The sequence below is a fragment of the Aotus nancymaae genome, unplaced genomic scaffold (genome assembly GCF_030222135.1).
Source record: "Aotus nancymaae isolate 86718 unplaced genomic scaffold, 86718_ANA_hifiasm-v0.15.2.pri h1tg000036l, whole genome shotgun sequence".
Classification (NCBI taxonomy): domain Eukaryota; kingdom Metazoa; phylum Chordata; class Mammalia; order Primates; family Aotidae; genus Aotus; species Aotus nancymaae.
In genome coordinates, this window is record NW_026988450.1 from 26716985 (window position 1) to 26737644 (window position 20660).

Consider the following 20660-nt stretch of genomic DNA (forward strand, 5'->3'; position numbering starts at 1 on the left):
TAGAGGTGACAGATGTTAAATAACAATGAAAAATAATAAAAACCTATATTTTACTAAGTGTCATTAGGGTCTGTGGAAAAAAAAATACCCCCTAATACTGACAAATCTATCAGCTAGCATATATGTGAAGTACTGTTTTCATGTTAAGATTTTGACAATATGGATAACTACTTAGAAGTTACTCTTCTATCAAAATAACAATAAAATTGTTGATATAACAAAATTTTGTTGACTTTATTTAATCCTTTCAAATCTGCAATCTTACACAATCATCCAGTTAGTTATGAATGTCCTATCAAACTAATCACTGGTAAAATGAGACTGCATGTGGACTTTTGAAATAAATAAGGCAAATGTAGACTCTTAACTAGTAGAGATCTACCTGCCAGCATCCACCCTTCTAAGAGCACCTCAGTTTCCTGTGGTGAATGGCCTCCTCCAGGACTCCTTTAGATTCATGTCATATATGTGAGGAGTGTCACCTACATTTAAGTAATAAGGAACAGTATTTTCCATCCTCTAGCTACAGTGGCTGGTTCAGGAATGTGCACATAATCCAAGGCAGACCAGTAACAGTGAGTTCCTAGACTTCTGCTGGAACTATAAGGCAAGAGTATCTCATGCCAGCGGGATCAGAAAGCTAGCAGAATATAAGCCTTGAGCTTCTAGCGGCCATCATTCTGTGTGAGAATGAAACCGACTCAGAGTAATACTGACAACAGCAGAGGAAAGTACAACTATTATATCCTACTTACTATGTGTCAGGCATTGTTTTAAGAGCTTTATATACACTAAACATTTAATCCTTACAATGTACAGATGTGAACAGATGTGGAATATTGCCCTAGGTTACACACAAGTGAATGACACAAGTGGGATTTGAATTCTAGTGGGATTCATGTCCCTCATGCCACGTATGCTCCTTGTCATAAAAATGAGAGCCAAAGGAAAAAGCCTGTCTCAAAGAGAATCATCTGAGCACCTACCTCCACACTGGGCCTGCAGTGTGCAGCTGGACTCGTCACCTAATTAAGTCAATACATGACTTTTCTTTTTGCAAAATCAGTCTGAATTGGGTTTACATTGTGGCAACTGAGAGTCCTGGGAGGGTAAGGCTGCAGTTAACGATGATCACACCACTGCACTCCAACCTGGGAGAATGGGTGAGGCTCTTTCTCAAAAAAAAAAAAAAAGACGTTTGTGTGTATTTTTATTTTATTTTTTTAAAATGAACTCCAACTCCTGGGCTCGGCCTCCCTAAGTAGTGCTGGGATTACAGGCATGAGTCATTGTGCTCGGCCCTAAAGTATTTTTGAAGAATATTTATGCATATGATAATATGCTATTTTTCAAAAATAACAAAACTACATATTCATTATAACAATTTTGTAAATAAGAAATGTATGTGGAACAAAGCCACAAATATAGCAAAATATAGTGATGATCTCTCTCAAAAAATTGTGGGAAACTTGATTTTTTATTTTCTCCTGAACTGTTGATGTTTTCTACAATAATGTTTTAAAATTACAGGAGGCAAAAAAAAAGTCAAACTCTTAAGATGTAAAATACTCTTAACTCACACTACAAAACCACTTGGGTATCTTATACCAAACTGAACCTAAATTAAACTTATAGTGATTCAATCACAGAATGTAAACCCCATGAAGGTAACTTCCTTTTTCTTGCTTAATTTACTGCTGTACCTCCAATGGCTACATCAGTATCTGGCACCTCAGTGCTTTTCCAATGAAAGGCGAAGAGAAAAGTTAACTGGCAGTGTATTTCCACCATACTACCAAGATGTTTATTACATAAGAACTGTTTTTTTTAAACATTCTAGTTAAGACATGACATAATTCAATGGTCAAGCTAATAAATCTATACCATTTTAAGAGTCTGAATTCAGTTTTAAGTGAAAAAATGCAGAGAAAGGGAGTGAAGGATATAGAATTATCTTGATATGTACTGCTGTATTATTACCATGCTAAAGACCTCTTTTGTTTCATAAATCTACCAATATTTACTGAGAATGAAAGCTGTGAATCGAAGGCTAGCGAAAGAGAACTGTAAATAGGGCTGTTCATACTAGTTGCCCCCAGTAGTTCCCAGGCCTCACTTCCAAGCTGCCTTAAGTAATTTTTACTTTCTGAATACAGGAAGCCAACTGTGGAGGAGTCAGACAATTGAGGACTGACTCCTTAAAAATTGGCTTCAGAGAAAAGCATAATTACAACTGAGGCATCAGGTCTTAAGGTTTAAAACAACAGTCTTATGGTTGTCACATTATCATATTATGTCATCTCTGAGAATAAATGTACATGCATCCCAGAGTCTCCAAAATCTTTATTTTTAGAGTCCAGCCTCTTTTTAAGAAGTAGTAAAATGAAGGAGCATTGTTAGTAGTCACCTAACAAAAGCTGTGCATTATTCTTGACATTAAAAATTGAATGCAGTGATTTAAAAAAATGTAATACATTAACACTTAGATAATATATTTAGAATCACATGGTTTCCAGTGATTAGAATTTAGTCATGCCTGGAAAGGAGCAAAAGACCGTGGCTATGCAGCACATTCCTTATAAAGGATACATAAATGGTATACTTATGACTAATATTAAGAATTTAAACAGTGCATTTTTTTTCCCTCAGAGGAAGCAATTTTAGTTTCTAAAGAGCATTCACTTCTGACATCTCAATTCCTGATTTCAGTGGCTGCAGACTGTGTACTTCTGTGCCACACTTAGGACAAGTAAAGTACATGTCAAATAAGAAACTACTCTTAGCACAGAAATAACAGAAGATATGCTCACATCCTATGGTGTGAGGCAAGGTGGGCCACTCTCCACATAGAGAACATTCTTTGCCACTGGTGGCTAATATATTGTCACTATTAGGTGCACCAGTAAGAGGGATACACCATGAAGATAGCTTGGCTTTCAACTTCTGGACATTGATAAGTGGTAAGAGAAAAATCAGAAATTCAGCAAAACCATGCCAGAGAAGTTCCCTATTCATGTATTCAAAGCCAACTTCACGCACGTTTTGAGGCATGCAAAACACAGAATGAATGCCTAGGAGACGTTCTGTCAAAGTTGCAAACTTTCCCCTCTGAAGGAAAATCAAAAAATTAATCAGCCCACCTAATTTCAAAAGTCCAACCACAAAATTCACGCACTGCTTGACTTTCCCAAATGATGCTAAATGATGGTTTCGAAGCAAATCATAGCATCGTTCTTCTAACCACCTCCCACCAATTGTACAAACAGCATACCAAATTTTTTGATTTTTACTAGGTGGCTGATATCTCAGGTTAGGGGAAAAATCATTTTTGTACTGAATATTCAAAACTGACTGTCCTACTGTGGCATTTTTGGAGTAGATGGTGAATCTCCACAAGAAAAGCCATAAGCATGCTTTCACCTCTGGTTCAAAGCGAGCTAATAGCCCAGGTTTAAATCCATGAAAGCACTGAGTAAACTGGGACCACACTAGCTGCTCGAGGGCCTTGTTCAGTTCAAGCGCATCCAACTGGCTTATTCTTAGCACTCTGTTTGTACTCTTCGCATTTTCTTTATTGGAAGTCATGTCTTCTCTGAAGGTCTCTAGGAAAAAATACAATTCAAGAACATTAGCAAAGAGTTAAAATCTTGTACAATCTCCTCAATTTATGCCTGGAAACTGTAATACACAAATTACACAGGACACATAGGAGATGAGCCTTTCAGTAGTCTAAAATAGTACAGGGAATCAGCACTTCTTACCTGAAACTTCCTTCCGTCTTGTCTCTCAGAGCCTTTCTTTTCTCCCCCTGCCTTTTTTTCTTCTTAATTTCTTTTTCTTTTTTCTTGGCCCTCTTCATCAAAGAAATGATAACAAAACAACAGAACAAAAGAAAACCTGTACCCTATTTCCACAAATATACTTCTAAGCAATACTCCTTGGTGAGATATTCTAGCAGAGAGATATTCAAATCCTGAAGCTAACAGAAAGGAGGCTGAATAATATGACTAATGAAGAGACATAGGAATGTAATAAGTTCAACAACTACATAGAACATTGCAATAGATGGTTAAGTCAAGACCTCAGTTTATTTTCCAGCACTTCTACTGATTTCAAAGGTATTATTTTTCAGTAAACCATTTAATCTTTCTCAAATACATTTTATATGTGTAAAGGAAGTTAGAAAAATAATGAATGATACATGTTTATTATTCTATCACACTACTGCAGAAAATAAATAGTACTAAATCTTAGCACGAAGCAACAAGAATGCAGAAATATCATTATTCAGGTACTAAAAATATATACATCATGCAGTACTCTAAGAAAATTGTGATTAAAAATATATACCACAGTAATTTCATAAATACATTAAGGAAACAAATTGGTGCTAAAGGGAAAAAATTTAACTGAATACAAAAAGCTGATTAATGGTTACCTAGGTACAGCTTACTGATTCAATACACATATATGATTATAAATAACTATTATGTGCAAGCTGATGTAATTTAAACACCCAGTCACTGCTATAGTCCAGTATACAGACCAGTTCAGATATTTTAAATATTATTAACTAACTGGAAAATCCACCAATGAACAACAACAACAACAAAAAATTAGGCTTAAATTTAGTTGTTTCTATGAGTTTAACTTTTTTAGATTCTACATATAAGTGAGATCATACTTATATGAGAATCTAAAAAAGTTAAACTCACAGAGGCAGAGAGCAAAATGGTGGTTGGTTGGGGCTGGAAGGGTGAGGGAAATGGACGATGTTAGTCAAAGGATATAAATTTTCAGTTATAAGATGAATATGTTCTTTTTTAGATTCTACATATAAGTGAGATCATACTTACATGTAGATAAGTGAGATCATACTTACATGTAGAATCTAAAAAAGTTAAACTCATAGAAGCAGAGAGTAAAATGGTGGTTGGTAGGGGCTGGAGGGGTGAGGGAAATAGGCAATGTTAGTCAAAGGGTACAAAATTTCAGTTATAAGATGACTATGTTCTGGGGAACTCATGTCCACAATAGCGTAGTTAATAATGCTCTATTATTTCTTTGAAATTTGCCAATAGCAAATCTGAAGTGTCCTCATCACACACATACACACAGATGGTAAATAACTATGGGTGGTGATTGATGTGGTAATAAACTTGATTGTGGCAGTCACTTCACAATATATACAGATATGAAATCATTACATTGCATACTTTGAATATATACCATTTTTATTTGTCAATTATACTTCAATAAAGCTGGGGGGAAAGAAACACAAAAAAATTAAAATGGGTTAGCACCACTCTGGGCTTGATTATCATGTCTAGGCCTTTAAAAGGCCAATATGCTAACAGAAAGAACAGTTACAGAGGGAGGCATGGATGCTGCCAGAGCTCACTGCCATGGTCTGGTCATGTATTCTTTGACAAGTCATTTCCTCTGACCTTGACCTATGCCTTGGTTTCTTCACTTATAAAACAAAGGGCTAGAGACAAAATGACCTTCAAATTCCTTTCAAATTCTATTCTGTTATGATTTTTACTAAAAAGATGATACATGCAAATTATTAGAAGGTAAAAATAAACTTGTATTTCTTGAAATTGGGAGTATCTTTGACAACAGAAAATGTTTTCAAGACAGAAGTTCTAAATTTACCCATGCATCCTAGAAGACTTAGTGGCAGAAGACTACATGTTTAACAAGTTCAAGTCCAGGAAACAAAAATGACCACTGAATAGGTTATTTGGTCCTATTTTTCTTTCAACCTAGATATGTAACAGAAATGCTTCTCACCATAAATGCCAACCATCTTCTGGAGAGATCTCACCTTTTTCCTGTCCCTGCAACTCCCTCAAGACTGGACAGCCTATAGCTATGGCAGTGGGAATTTCTGCTGCAAGTTCTTCTGTGAAATCCTTGCCTCATACTTGCCAGAAGCTGCACACAAAAAAGAATAAAGTTAGAAAGAGAGTTTCCTTTCCTCATTTTACAAATCAAATCCATTACCAAGGACTGTTGATACTTGGTCTAAAATTTGTCCTAACCCATCTGTCACTCCCTATTCCCTGCAAGCCTTTTCCTGAATACTGGCTGTTCTCCTCTCTCATGGATTCCATCAAATTGGTCTGTCTTCCCTTCTGCCTCCTTCAGTGCATTCCTTACACTGCCACTGTTCTAAAACACAAACCTCCCCAAACCCACTCCCAGCCTGCTTTCCTTCCTTACACAACATATCCAGTCAAAAAGTACCCCCTTCTCTTGTTTACCATTAGACGTCACTGACTGTTCCCTTTGTGTGGAACAGTCTGTTTCCATTCATTAACTGAATACTCATACTAAGTTTTTAAGTACTGGCTCAGACATAACTTCCTTCTGACTCTCCAAATTTGGGTTGCTGCCCATCTAGTTGTTCCCTTGGCACTCTATTCTTTCTCTTTCTTGGCCCCTATGTACTGTACATAAACTACTTTTAAATTGTTTATTTCCTCCACTAGAGAATAAGCACTGTTGTAAAGTTTATTTGAGCCTTATCACAGTTGAATCATAACAACTATCTCAGTTCCTGGTACACAGAAGGCACTCTACAAGCACTAGATAAATGGATAAATGAAAAGGATCAAAGTCTGGGATGTGTGAAGGATAGAAAATATAAATATAAATTCCCTTTAAAACTATTTCAAATTACCATATCCAGAATAGTGATTATTAATAACTTCACTAATTTCAACACGTTTATTGTGCATCTGTTATATTCCTATTAACGAGAGTTAGTGAAATAATGATACAACAGACACTGTCTCAACCCTTGTGGAGCCTACAGTCTACTGTGGGATGAGAGAGAAAAGTAAGGGTGTGCTATGTAAAATGAACAAGTTATTACAATAAGGTGCGATCAGTGATATGCAAGGGAAAATTAGGGCACTATGGTTACAATTATATGAGAAGGTCAGAGAAGGCTTCCTGTGAGAGGCAATACCTAAGCAGCCACCTGAAGGATTAGCACATCAGCCTGGTAAAGGAGGGTAAGAATGTTATTGCCAATGGTAGGAAGAGTAGGTACCAGACTAGATGTGTACAGATAAGTCTGGAAAGAAAGCAGGAGACAGGTCCTAAAAGCCCTAGAAGCCAAACTGAGGAGGCTTTATTTTATGAAGAGTGGTATGCAAACAAGTAGTAAGATTTACATTTTCTGGCCACCCTAAGCAAGAATAGATTAGAGGCTGAGACAAAGACTGGAAGCATAGAGACTAGTTAACAGGTTGTTAGAATGATCTAGTGAGAAACTAATAACGGCCTAAATTAGAAAACGATCAATGGGGACAGAGAGAAAAGGGTATCTTTGAAAGCAATAAGGTGGTAGAACTGACACTATCTAGAGAGAAATAAGCCAAGAAAAACTGACTTAAGTAACTGAGTGATAGTAATCCAAGTCCCCGAAACAAGAAATACATGAGGCAATACAGGTTTGAACAGAAACATAATAAATACATGCAATTTTAAAGATCTGGGGCTTCTATGAGACATCTAAGTGGAAAAGTTCAGTAGGCAGTTAAGTAAATATGAAAGAGAAAATCTGGGTAGAATTTTAGAAGTCTGATGCCACTCTGGTAAAACTAATCTATTTCAAATCTACTTGATCTACGTAAGTGTTAAAATCAAGAAGGTAGTGATTTAAAACAAGATCTTGTCTATTTGTAACACATTCAACTTTCTTTGTAACAACATAATCTTATTCTCATAGTTTTTAACTGCTAACAGATATATATCTATGATGAAGATACATATATCTCTGGGCTTTTAATCCTTCTAAACTGGTCTTCAACATCACAGTTCTGTGGTCTCTGCTCCTCTAGTCTAATGGTTTTCAAACTTGGGAGTTCATCAGAATCACATAAGAAAACAGACATACCTCAGACACACTGTAGGTTAGATTACAGACCACAGTGATAAAGCAAATATCACAATAAAGTAAGTTACACAACTTTTTGTTTTTCCAATGCATATAAAACTTATATTTATACTATACTGCAGTCTATTAAGTGTGCAACAGCATTGTGCCTTAAAAACAATGTACATATCTTTTTTTTTTTTTTTTTGAGACAGTGTCTCATTCTGTTGCCAGGCGCCAGGCTGGAGTACAGTGGCCTGATCTTGGCTCACTGCAACCTCTGCCTCCCTGGTTCAAGCAATTCTCTTGCCTCAGCCTCCCAAGTAGCTGGGACTACAGGTGCACACCACCACGCCCAGCTAATTTTTGTATTTTTAGTAGAGATGGGGTTTCACCATGTTGGCCAGGATGGTCTTGATCTCTTGCCTCGGCCTCTGAAAGTGCTGAGACTACAGGCATGAGCCACTGCACCCGGCCAACAAAGTACATATCTTAATTAAAAATCACTTGATTGCTAAAAAATGCTAACAACCATCTGAGCCTTCAGTGAGTTAAAATCTTTTTGATAGTGGAGGGTCTTGCCTTGATGTTGATGCCTGCTGACTGATCAGGGTGATGACTGCTGAAGACTGGGGTGGCTGTGGCAATATCTTAAGACAACAACAAAGTTTGCCACCTGGATTGACTCTTCATTTCATGAAAGAGTTCTCTGTACCATGTGAAGCTTTCTCATAGCTTTTACCCATGGTAAAACTTCTTTCAAAACTGATTCAAGAGTCTCAAACCCTGCCATTGCTTTATCAATTAAGTTTATGGGGTATTCTAAATCCTTTGTTGTCTTTTCAACAATGTTTACAGCATTTCCTCAGGTATAGACTCCAACTCAAGAAACCAATTTATTTGCTTATCCATGGATGCAGTGGCTCATGCCTATAATTCCAGCCCTTTGGGAGGCCAAGGGAGGATTGCTGGGCAATCATAGGGAGACACTGTCTCTATAAAAAATAAAAATAGCCAGGCATGCTGGCATGCACCTGTAGTCCTAGCTACTAAGAGGAGGCTGAGGCAGGAGGGTTGCTTGAGCCCAGGAGACTGAGAGGCTGCAGTGAGCTGACTGTGCTATTGTACACCAGCCTGAGTGACAGAGCAAGACCGTCATCTCAAAAAACAAGGTTGGGGGAAGCAACTCCTTATCCAATCAAGTTCTATTATGAGATTGTAGCAAATCAGTCACATCTTCAGGCTCCACTCTAATTCTAGTTAACTTGCTATTTCCACCACTTCTGTAGTTATTTCCTCCACTGAAGTCTTGAATCCCTCAAAGCCATCCACAATGGTTAGAATCAACTTCTTACAAGCTACTATTCATGTTGATATGTTGACCCTTTCTCATAAATCATGTTCTTAATAGTACACAGAAAGGTGAATCCTTTCCAGAAGGTTTTCAATTTACTTTGCCCAGATCCATGAGAGAAACTGCTATTGGCAGCTATAGCCTTATGAAATGTAGTTCTTAAAAAATAAGACGAAAAAGTCAAAATTACTCCTTGATCCATAGGCTGCGGAATATATGCTGTGATAGCAGGTATGAGAACATTAATTTCCTTGTACATCTTCATCAGAGCTCTTGGGTGACTAAGGTGCACATAAATGAGCAGTAGTATTTTGAAATTTTTTTTTTTAGCAGGTCTCAACTGTGTGCTTATTCAGTAAACCATGCTGTAAACAGATGTGCTGTCATCTAGGTTTTTTTTTTTTTTTTCATTTATAAAGCACAGGCAGAGTAGGTATAGTGAAATACTTAAGGGTTTTCAAATTTTTAGAATGGAAATAAGCATTGGCTTCAACTTAAAGTCACTAGCTACATTAGCCCCCAACAGGAAAGTCAGCCCGTCTTTTGTAGCCACATATTGGCTTCTATCTCGCTATCAAAGTGATACACGGTATTTTCTTCCAATATAAGGCTTTTGTGTACCTTGAAAATATATTGTCTAGTATAGCCACCTTCATCAATTATTTAGCTAGAGCTTCTGGATAACTTGCTGCAGCTCCTATATCAGCATTTGCTGCTTTATCTTGCCATGTTTATATTATAAAAGTTTGTTATTTCCTTAAATCTCATGAACCAACCTCTGCTAGCTTCCACCATTTCCTCTGCAGCTTCCTCACCTCTCCGTCATAAAGAACTGAAGAGAGTTAGGAACTTGCTCTGGATTAGGCTTTGGCTTAAGGGAATTTTGTGGCTGGTTTGATCGTCTACCCAGACTACTAAAACTTTTTCCATATCAGCAATAAGGCTGTTCACTTTCTTTAATTCATGTGTTGCCTGGAGTAGCACTTTCAATTTCCTTCCAGAACTTTTCCTTTGCATTCACAACTTGGCTGTTTGATACAGGAGGTCTAGCTTTTGGCCTATCTTGGCTTCTGACATGGCTTCCTCACTAAGCTTTATCATTTCTACATTTTGATTTAAAGTCAGAGATGTACAACCCTTCCTTTCACTTGAACACTTAGAGGCCATTGTAGGATTATTTTAATTGGTCTAATTTTAACATTGTGTCTCAGGGAATAGGTATGTCGGCAGAACACAGAATATTTATTAAATTCACCATCTTATACGGATACAATTCTTGATGCTCCAGAATATTTATTAAGTTTGCCATCTTATATGGATATAGTTTGTGGTCCCCAGAACAATTACAATAGTAATATCAAAGATCACTGCTCACAGGTCACCATTAAGAATATAATAAAAAAACTCCGAAATAGTGCAAGAATTAGAATTGCCTAAATATTACACACAGACACAAAGTTGAGTACATGCTGTTGAAAAAAAATTGTGCAGACAGACTTGGCTCAGGTTTGCTATAAACCTTTAATTTGTAAAAGCAGTATTTTTAAACCAGAAGAAAGCACAGTAAAATATAAGGAGGTGTGAACTAGGCTATACCAAGTAGGTTTGTGTAAGTATACTCTATGATGTTTGCACAATGATGAAATCATGAAACTATGCATTTCTCAGAATGTACCCCCTTGATAAGCAATGCATAACTGCATCTCTTTCTCAGGTTCCTTAGTGATATTTAGTGAGAAAATGGTTAAAGGGAGTGGTTTCTCAGAAGAATCATCTATTTCAAATCTCTTGTTTTTGGAGGAATCACACTTAAAAACATTCCGTAAAAATAGTAATTTTTAATGACTGCCAGAAAAGAAGATCTAAAACAGTCTTAAACCAATACAATATTTAACAATATTTATTATCAAAAAATTCTTTCTTATCCCTTCTGTTATAGTTTAACATTTTTTTCTTTCTTCTTTTTCTCCCCAGGCCTGGCCTCAGTGTAGATTAGGAACAGCTGGGCTTGCTCTCCTCCCTGTGTGACTCTTTAACAGACCAAAAGACTATTATTAAACTGTTCTTCAGCCTTTGCTTCTCCAGATGAATAATTTCTCTATTTTTTGTTTTAGGTTTTTAGGTTTTATTTTCCAACATTTTAGTCATTTTTGTGACTTCTTTTAGTTGTAAACATAGAACAGACACTGTCTATTACACATCATAGTTCATTAAAGTGGAATACTTCTCCCATGCTCTACATTCTTCTTTAGGCATCTGCGATAGAGTGGAAAAAGCAGATTTAAAATCAAACAGGCCTGAGCTCAAGTTCTAGTTCTGTCACTTACTTGCTATGTGATCTTAAAAAAATTCATTAGCCTCGGATTCTTCTCCTAAAAGTTGGAAATAACAGCTACCTCACAAAGTTGTTGAGATTAAACCAGATGTTATGAAAGTGGTTTGAAAGCTACAAAGCAGTATTATTTATTGCATTATTGTTGCTTTGGCTAGGGATGGCCATGGAAAATCAAAGGCCCCAAACTAATTTTGGCAAATCTCATTTCAAAAGACTGAAACCTTCACTATTACTCATAGTAATGCCTCAATCAACCTGTATCAATTTTTTTTTTCCAGGAAATACCGACGACATCAACAGAAATTATGGCAGTTAAACCACAAACATGATGTCACTCTTATGTGTACATGTGGGAGGGGCCAGGCAGGAGTTACCCCCTTAACTTGCACCTTGTCTGAAAAGATATGATACAGTGGGGATTGAGAAAAGAGATGGGTTCCCACATGACCTGCTCCCATGATTATTTAGCTCCTATCAACATAGTTGTGCCTGTTATCTTGACGTAAAGAAACTTCTGAGTGTACACTTATAAAATTTGACCCTAGGGTGCTTTGCTGCACAGAACACAGTATAGGCAGTCAAAGACAAGCACCCAAACTTGTGTTCATCACCAGCATCTTACATTCAGTTCTTCCTCATCTGCACTCCCACCCCACCCCTCCCTTTCTGGCAGGTACAGCCACTCTAGAATACCGTCTTTAGAGAAGGGCAGCCAAGGAATAGAAGAAAATGATGAAGTCAAAATAACCGGAAGTTCAATTAGCGCAATTATGGAATCTTCTTCCCTCTACAGCAGTACAATAAGATTTGTTATAATAGGTATGAAGCACAAATGCCATAAATGACTTTAAATCACATAAAATTAGTGTAAGCAGTTTGTGTTTCAGTGAATTCTAATTCTCTGACAAATCGTTACTCAATGTAACCAATATAGATTGGACACCTACCAAATACAAGGTATTCTCCTAGGTAACAGAGATTCAATCTAAATATTTAACTGTCAGCTAACTTCCTTTTATTCAAGTATTTAAAAAAAATAGGATGTTACTGTAATCAGGACTGGCCATTGATCTCTGAAGTGGAGAATGAATCCTAAAACATAAAAAAATTATAAAGGATCACAAAACCTCCCAGGTAGAAAAGAGGAAAATGGTACGTGAGGCAAGGGAACAGGTTGTGTGAAAGCCTAGAAATGTGAAAGCCTAGAAATGTGCAAGCTCCTGGCCATAGCCTAGCTGGGACATACAGAGATGGGGTGCAGTATGAGCTGCATCCTTGGTTATTTAACCCTCGTCAAAGTGGCAGCATCCGTTATCTGGAAGCAAACAGACAAGTCATCTGCTATGACCAGAGCAGGGTGGCAGGAGAGACTGGCTGAAGTGTCAACCTAGCCACACTGGACAAAGAACCTGTGTAAGGAAATTGTATTGATTCTGTAGGCATGAATAGTCATTGAAGAGAAGAGACATAATGGGATATAAATTTCAAAAGATTAATCTGATGGCAGAGTTCAATAAAACTGAAGAAAAGAAAAACTGCCACTCTGGGAGACCAGATTTATAGGATTCCTGCAACAATTCAGGGGCCTATGATGCTAGCAACTTACTGGAAAAGTCAAAGTAATTTAACTTACATAAGAACCATGGAAATCAAGAGGAAGATTATAGTATCCTTTCACATTTTTGGGTCAATAATTCCCAATGCTTTCAGCAAACTAGTACTTTCCTGACTTCTGTTACATGGATTGCCAATATCCATGCCCAAACATTAGCAAGTCTATTTTGACTTTACTTTCAAGAATTTTAGTAAGCTTTAACAATTTCTGTATGATTGGTTATTGTAGAACAGTATTTAGTTTTATAAATGTTAGCTCAAACTTGAATATTTTTTAAAAATTACAAGCTAAGTCCTTTTATTAAAAAGTTGGAATTGCTTTGAATTGAAACAACAGCATTAAATTTAATAAACGGATTTTTCCAAAATGCCAAAAAAAACAATGCTTTTTCCTATTCTTCCTTTTCATACACAGTCCTACCAGCCACCCATTCCTTCAACTCTCGAACTATACTATTAAGATTCCAAAATACTAACCCAGGGGAGGGGAGAGCTACATTTCTTGGCTATGCAAAGAGATATATAAAAATATGTAAATAAATTATAATTGGCAGTAAACAATCTTAGTGTTTAGTGAAGTATTCTACTATGTTAAGGATATGTGAAAAAGATGCTTAAGGCAAAATCAAGACCAGATAAAAAGTACAGTATCTACTAGGGTTAGTGTGATTAACTTGTCACATAAATACGTTTAAGACAAAATGATCTAGTACTAAAAACTATTAAAAGGGTCTCCTGCTGACATTTTATCACTAAACATGTCACAGTGCTTTTCTTTCACAGAAAAAAACAACTAAAAATTCATTTACTAAGAGCAGCAATATATAACCTTATCCCTTAAATAACTTATGCTTTCCTTTTGTTTTTTATAGCCCACAATAAAAACTTTGCAATCTGTATCATATTCCAAAACCTAAAAAAATGACTGTATCTCACTGAGGAAGAAGGAATTTTTCAGGATGTATTTTATAGTTTTATTGAGTATAGCACAAATTATGAATGAATATATTTTCTTTAAAAACATGTTATTGACAGAAATCTATCAATAATAATGTGGGTATTGTCAAGGGCCTGTCAATATTAATGTAATTATGATTAAGGGGATAACATGGATTTTAGCTATAATACCAAGTAACATCTCCTACATCGCTGCTATCAATATACACATTATTATTGACCTGTTCCAAGACTCTCAGTATTAGATGTATTACCATTAGGCATATTTGTCAATGCATACCGCCTACAAAAATTCTGCATTTAAATTTACAGTCCTGTAAACTCTGTCAGCAGAAACATGTGATTCTCAAGTAATCTCTATGGTGTCAGACCCACTCATGCACCCCCTGCCAGGCTATTCTTTTCCATCTCCACAACAATGAACTAAGTTTTAGAATGAAAATGTCACTGCCACACTATCTTAAATGTTCTAGCAATCAAAGTGGGTGAGCCCACATTCATTGTTTTCTCTTTTTGAAAATGTTAAACTAGCATTTCATAGTATGAGGTTATATGAATAAAATTCTATGACTAGACATTTTAAGTTTTGAACCTATAGCTTACTATTTTATTTCCTTTGTGTAGTCATATAGATTTACTGTCCATTGTATTGGAATCAATACTAATAAATGGGACATGTATCAAAGAGGGATTTAACAGGACACCGATTCCCAGAACACATTTCAAACATGGGCAAAAGAAAAAAGGATATGGCTGAAACCCATTAGAACACTGTGACCTCTGGCACTGTGAACAGGCCTAACAACTATAAGTTCAAATCCCATTTCTGATACAGACTTGCTAAGGGCCTTGTCACTACTTTCTTGTTCCTCTATTTCATCATACATAAACTAAGTTTTAATAGTTTATAGACATCCGATGTTATAAATCCCAGTTGTGCTCATTTGGGTATGGCAAAAATATGTGAAATTTTAAAACTGTGTTATGTCCAATAGACCTCTAAATTACTTTTAACTTCAATGAAGACTGCCTCATCAAAATCTAAACAGAATTTTTCTTTTTGAAGTGGTAGTGGGTACATGACAACACATTTCTAAAATGTATCTGAAAGATAAACGTCAAAGTCACACATATTTCTCAAAAATATGAACAATGGTAAGTAACCTGCCCTAGAAGAGGGGAAAAAAACTTTTTTCCCCCATTTGGAGAGAAGAGGGAACTCAATAGAACTCAAGACTATAGTTAGCCTTATACAATCAACGGAGTGCTTTCCGTATCCCACATACAATATATTTATTCAAGTATCTAAAACTCGCATAAAATACTTTTTTAAAACATTAGAAAAGCATTTCCAATACTTGGGCCTGCCTTTATATTTTTAAGATAACAGCATGGCACTTACATTTTTTCCTTTCAGAAACCTGATACTCCTGAGTCTAAGAGAGAATGCTTATTGTGAAAATAAAGAACAGATGTTGGAGCGAATAATGGAGAAAGCAGAGTTAAACTGCCTCTGATTAGCTCTGTATTCTAGCCCAAGTTCACTAACAGATTGTGTGACTCTAGGAAAGTCATTTTACTACACTATACTTTTCATTGGTTTTTTAAAAAAAGCAACTGTAAGAAGTTTACCTACTTATCTAGAATCTTTATAGAAACTGTTTTAGGAAATCTTGGAAAGGAAAGGAGAAAAAAACATAAAAGAACAGCTATTTCCAATTGCAAAAGAGTAATACAGAACATAAGGAAAGTAGAGAAATCAGAGTAGGACAAGGGAGGCAGAGACAGTATTCATGGAGAGTTACAGTGAAACACTAAGGAAGATAATCCCAAGGAACTTGTTAATTTACAACCAGAGAAAACACAGATCACTTACCAGTTACTGAGCGCTAATAAGTGACTCCTATAGCTAATTACCAGATACAAATTTAAATATTAAATCATGTAATCTTTATAATACTAATAAAGAGGTTCTGTTATTTCTGTTCTAAAACAAGAAAACTGAAGTGCAGAGATTAGCTAACTTGGGTAAAATCCCAGGATCAGAGTCGGCAGAACCAGCTCTACAACAGTTTCCTATACTGACAATGTGGTGATGGGCCTAAAAGTTAAACATGAACACTTTAGGATGCTACCACAGGTCACATAGATGCGGCTCTCTTAAAGAGGTCAAGTACTAAGAGTATAGGCATAAATGATGGGAAAAATGCTAGTGCATGGATGAGCAAACAAGACACACATGAAATGTATGAGCAGCTAGATCTTTAAATATTCTATAAATTTTAAAATGGGCTTTAGAATCTAACTGCTTAAGAATTCTAAATGACTTGAAAATCACTGAAACACACATTTAATTGAACATTTTATGATATAAGAGAATGCAGAAATATCCCTAAAGAAACAAAGAGCCATTATAAATGGAACAGGAGGAACTACCATGTGATATATATTATGTGCAAGGCACTATAAATTTTCTTTACATTCTTTATCTCATTTAATCCTCACAACACAGTAAATACAGTATTATCACCTCCATTTTAAAAAGACAAAAATTAAGGCTTGAGAAGATTAACAACCCATCTAAAGTCAAGCTGACAATTAGTAAATTTATAGTAAACACTAGGAAAACTGTAGAATATACAAAATACACTTAATAGAATGGATATTTGCTAAGCTTGGATCAAATTTAATCCCATAGAACTCAAAGGAAATCTTTTTCCCCCTCAAGATCATTCAAAAGACCAGACTGCCAGTCGAGCTGTCATGACTATAGATGGGGAAGAAATTAAAGGAATGTGGTAAAGTTGTCCTTACTGCTTTGGATGTATCTTATCTATATTCCCTCTTGCTGCCTCTATACATGTGGTCAAAGGACCATTCAAAGGGACTGTCAAATCTGAACAAAGGGAATATATGAGTGAAAAACCCAAGGTGTGAACATTAACTATTATGAAAGCATACATGCAAGTTAGAGGCAATGTCAACTCATTCATCTAACACTAAAAGACAGTGGGCTGAGGTGGGCAGACTGCCTGAGGTCAGGAGTCCAAGATCAGCCTGGCCAACATGGTGAAACCCCAACTCTACCAGAAATACAAAAATTAGCTGGGCGTGGTGGCAGGCACCTGTAATCCCAGCTACTTGGGAGGCTGAAGCAGGAGAATTGCTTGAATTTAGGAGGCGGTAGCTGCAGCGGCACTGCACTCTAGCCTGGGCAACAGAGGGAGACTCAGTCTCAAAAAAAAGAAAGACAGTAGTTAGGCATAATCAAATATACTCTGAAGTTCTTGGTTTTTGTTTTATTAGTGAGAAGAAAGAAAATATCACTTGGATGGAATTTTATCTCATCTTATTGACAGGCAGTAAGAAGGGAGATCTCTGATAGAAAATATATTAAATAGAGTAAGAAGCAACATAGAACAGGGTATTTTTATCGTATAGATGGGAATATGTTAGGGAGAAGATTAATATCACACACAGGGAAGGGCAGAGGAAACTAGACATCCCTTCCTTGCCTCCACTTCCATGTGAAGAAACCACAGGGCAAGGTTTAAAAGAGCAGGATTACAGACATAGGGCAAATGGGGCAATTTAGGGCATTTCTCCTGAGGTTTCTTATACATTCCAAAGGAATGGAAAAGGAACACGAAGTATTTGCAGACTGCTATCACTTCACAGAAAAGAGAGACAGAGAACATCCAATTTGCTTCTAGGTTGTCCAACTCAGATCATCAAAAGAGTAAAAAATGAAGTAATTTAAGAGAGAACTTCTGGCCAGATATAAAGATTGTGCTTATTCACACATTCTCCTTGTGCTATAGGAATCTGAACACGTGGATGGTGTTCAAGAGGGAAAGAAACTTTACAATTAATTGATGTTGTGAGAAAAACATGGAGTCATGACCAAGAACTTCACTACTGATGTGATGATGAGCAAGCCTGCTAATATTTTTAATGTTCAGCTACCAAACATGTAAAATGAAAAATACTTCTCCTCCTTACGGCAAAAATCATTATGTGCAGTAAATATAAGAAAAGTTTTTATGGCTAAAAGAAGAAGGTATAATAAAGAGAAAATAATAAATTCTGATTCTGATCATAAAAAAGTCAAATTTCAAATTTGTTTTTATAAAATAAATTGAAACAGAATAGAGACATATTTGTAGCTTTTAGAAATAAATTAGCTGAGAATACATTATTTTTAAAAACTGTAATAAATGCACACTGAATACAAATCAATAACTATCCTTAAAAAACAAAATTTTAATGCTAGAAGAAAAGGTAGATCATCTCGTTTAAGATATAAATGTAAAATTCTTAACAAATACCCTGTTATTCAAGCAGAACACATAAACAGCTGCTCTTGTTAAAATAAACCTAAGGGTGGGCTTGCTTTGTCTCCCCTTGCTTGGCTCCAGAAAATTTCTACAGGAGTTCTCCTATGGAACAGTTTTAAAACCACAGACTGAGTACTACCACTAATTTCTAAAAAATGAGGAGAATATGGTCAAGAGGTAAAGTTCTTCAAAGGCAACCAGAGTCAGGACTAGAACCCAGCTCTCTTTAGTCTAATATTCTTTAGTCTAATAGTCCAGTATTTGCTCTATGAGTTACTTCTATTTTTTTTTTTAAGAAGAAAATATGAAGTTCTTTGTTTTTGACTTTGTAAATACTTCTTTCAAACCTCCTTCTGGCTCAAGATCACTCAACTGTAATCTTTCTGTAAACAAGTAACTGATAATATAGGTGAGATCAAATAAGTTAAAAAAAAGTCAGTCACCCCAAGTTCATTCCGTTCAGGATTAAGTAAAGTAATATTTGTAGGGGAAGGTGTTCAGACTACAAGCTGTGGTGCTGAGAGCGCCTCAGTATCCTTGTAATTGCCTGAAAACTTCGATATAAAATATTTCCAAGGGGCATCATGGAAGTTTAACAGAATGTGTTAGACTTGAACGTTCAACAGCTTGCTCATTTTGTCAAAAGCCCTTTCACTGAATGTGGGAAATTTGTAAAACGGAACCTCAATAAATAAATAACGATTTTTAATTTAAGAATCCAGAAAAAAAGTTAACGATTCTCATTCAGATTACTTATCAAAAGTCAGTGTGAAATATAACTAGTTTATCGCAAGCAATTTTATCAGAAACTGTTCCATTATCTCTTCCCTCATAAAAAAAACCAAACTGCTTTCAACAATGTTAGAAACATAAGCATACTCAATTTTTTTGTACCACATATAACACTTTACATGAACCTTCAGATATTAAGTAATGCTTGGATCCTGAATTCTTTATAAAGCCGTTTATGAGAGGTAAATATCTTCACGACCGCCAAGTGGGAGAAAGATTTCGAAGTTCGTCTCTTGTCACTACGTGGCATGCAAAGGAACTCAACTGCAGCTATGTGTGTGTTTATTTTTAATGGTGCGATCCTAAAAACATCTTCAGGAGTTTAGGTTTGCTTCACTGCCTTTTCCTAGATTCAGAGGCTTTGATTTACCTCTTCCAGGAAGACAGGGAGCCAATAAACAGGGAAAAAAGCAAAAGGCGACAAACAAGGTCGTGAAACCCCACGACCTCCCAGCTGAAAACAAGACCTCGGGTTTGCACTACGGCTCTCTAGGGCAGACACTGACCTTAGGAGTCTGCGAAACGCCCACGCTCCACGTAACTTTCTCTGAAACATTCTCTGGAAAGCTTGTCTTTTCCTAGCCGAATCCGGATTACCAAGGCTTCCGGAACTCGCGGGCTTCCGGAGCGACGCAGGAGCCGGAAGTGGCTGAAAAAAAAAATAAAAAGTTACACCAACTAGAACTGCGCTTTAGCGCTGCTGAAGGCCAGAGATAGCCAAACAATCGCGAACGCAGACAAGCCGCAGAGCCGAAAGGCCGAGAAGCCGAGGCGGACACCCGCGCACGATGATTGGTCGATTGGCAGGAGGAACTCTGTCTCTGATTGGCAGGAGAGTCACGAACCGGTCAGGCCCGGGTCAGGGGCCGCAAGTGAAGCGTCTACAAGTGTCAAGGGGTCTAGGGGAAGCCGGGGCTTGTGAGGGCAGCGTTTTCTCGGCCTGCGGCCGCCGCCACACACCTCCAGCAAGCGCCGCCGAGTGGCGGCCAGAAGCCTCCGCACCTCTGGGGTTCCTTATTCGCTGTAGGAGGAGGACCGGCTGAGGGATGGCCTGGTTGGGAGGGAGCCCTCGGACAGGTGGCTGCGTCGGGCCTGGAGCAGTTGCGCGGCTCTTGGAGACCTACCGGTCCTCAAGGCCTGTGTGCACAGGGAGGGTAGCTTGATCTCTGCAGGCTCAGGAAGGCAGGTGGCTGGCCCGTCAGTTATCTACCCTGCAAAGCGCTCCCTGGAGACCCCGTAGAGCAGACTGGACGCGCTCTCGCCTTCCGGGCAGCCCGCGCCTGGCCTCAGGTTTCCCGCCCCCAGAGGCCGTCAGATGTCCCCGGTAACACTTAGGAACTCGAGCAGCCAGGTCTCCGACCCCTGGGGAATGGAGGCAGA

At 37.2% G+C, this 20660-nt stretch overlaps 1 protein-coding gene across 2 annotated transcripts; it reads right to left on the minus strand.

Moving 5' to 3' along the window:
* Window positions 1-1761: 1761 nt before the first annotated feature.
* PEX2 (peroxisomal biogenesis factor 2) lies at window positions 1762-20023 on the minus strand. Of its 2 annotated transcripts, XM_012450924.3 has the most exons (4): window positions 19787-20023; window positions 5831-5940; window positions 3762-3853; window positions 1762-3602 (listed from the first exon to the last, which is right to left on the minus strand). In XM_012450924.3, the coding sequence occupies exon 4, from the start codon at window positions 3583-3585 to the stop codon at window positions 2668-2670; it is 918 nt and encodes a 305-aa protein (XP_012306347.1). In that variant the 5' UTR covers window positions 3586-3602; window positions 3762-3853; window positions 5831-5940; window positions 19787-20023; the 3' UTR covers window positions 1762-2667. The 2 variants fall into 2 exon arrangements, with proteins under 2 accessions (XP_012306347.1, XP_012306346.1); XM_012450923.2 differs by lacking the exon at window positions 3762-3853.
* Between the last annotated feature and the right edge of the window lie 637 nt (window positions 20024-20660).

What these genes read in the sequence shown, in the direction of transcription:
- PEX2 (XM_012450923.2), bottom strand. Translation starts at nt 3,585, where the DNA reads ATGACTTCCAATAAAGAAAATGCGAAGAGTACAAACAGAGTGCTAAGA.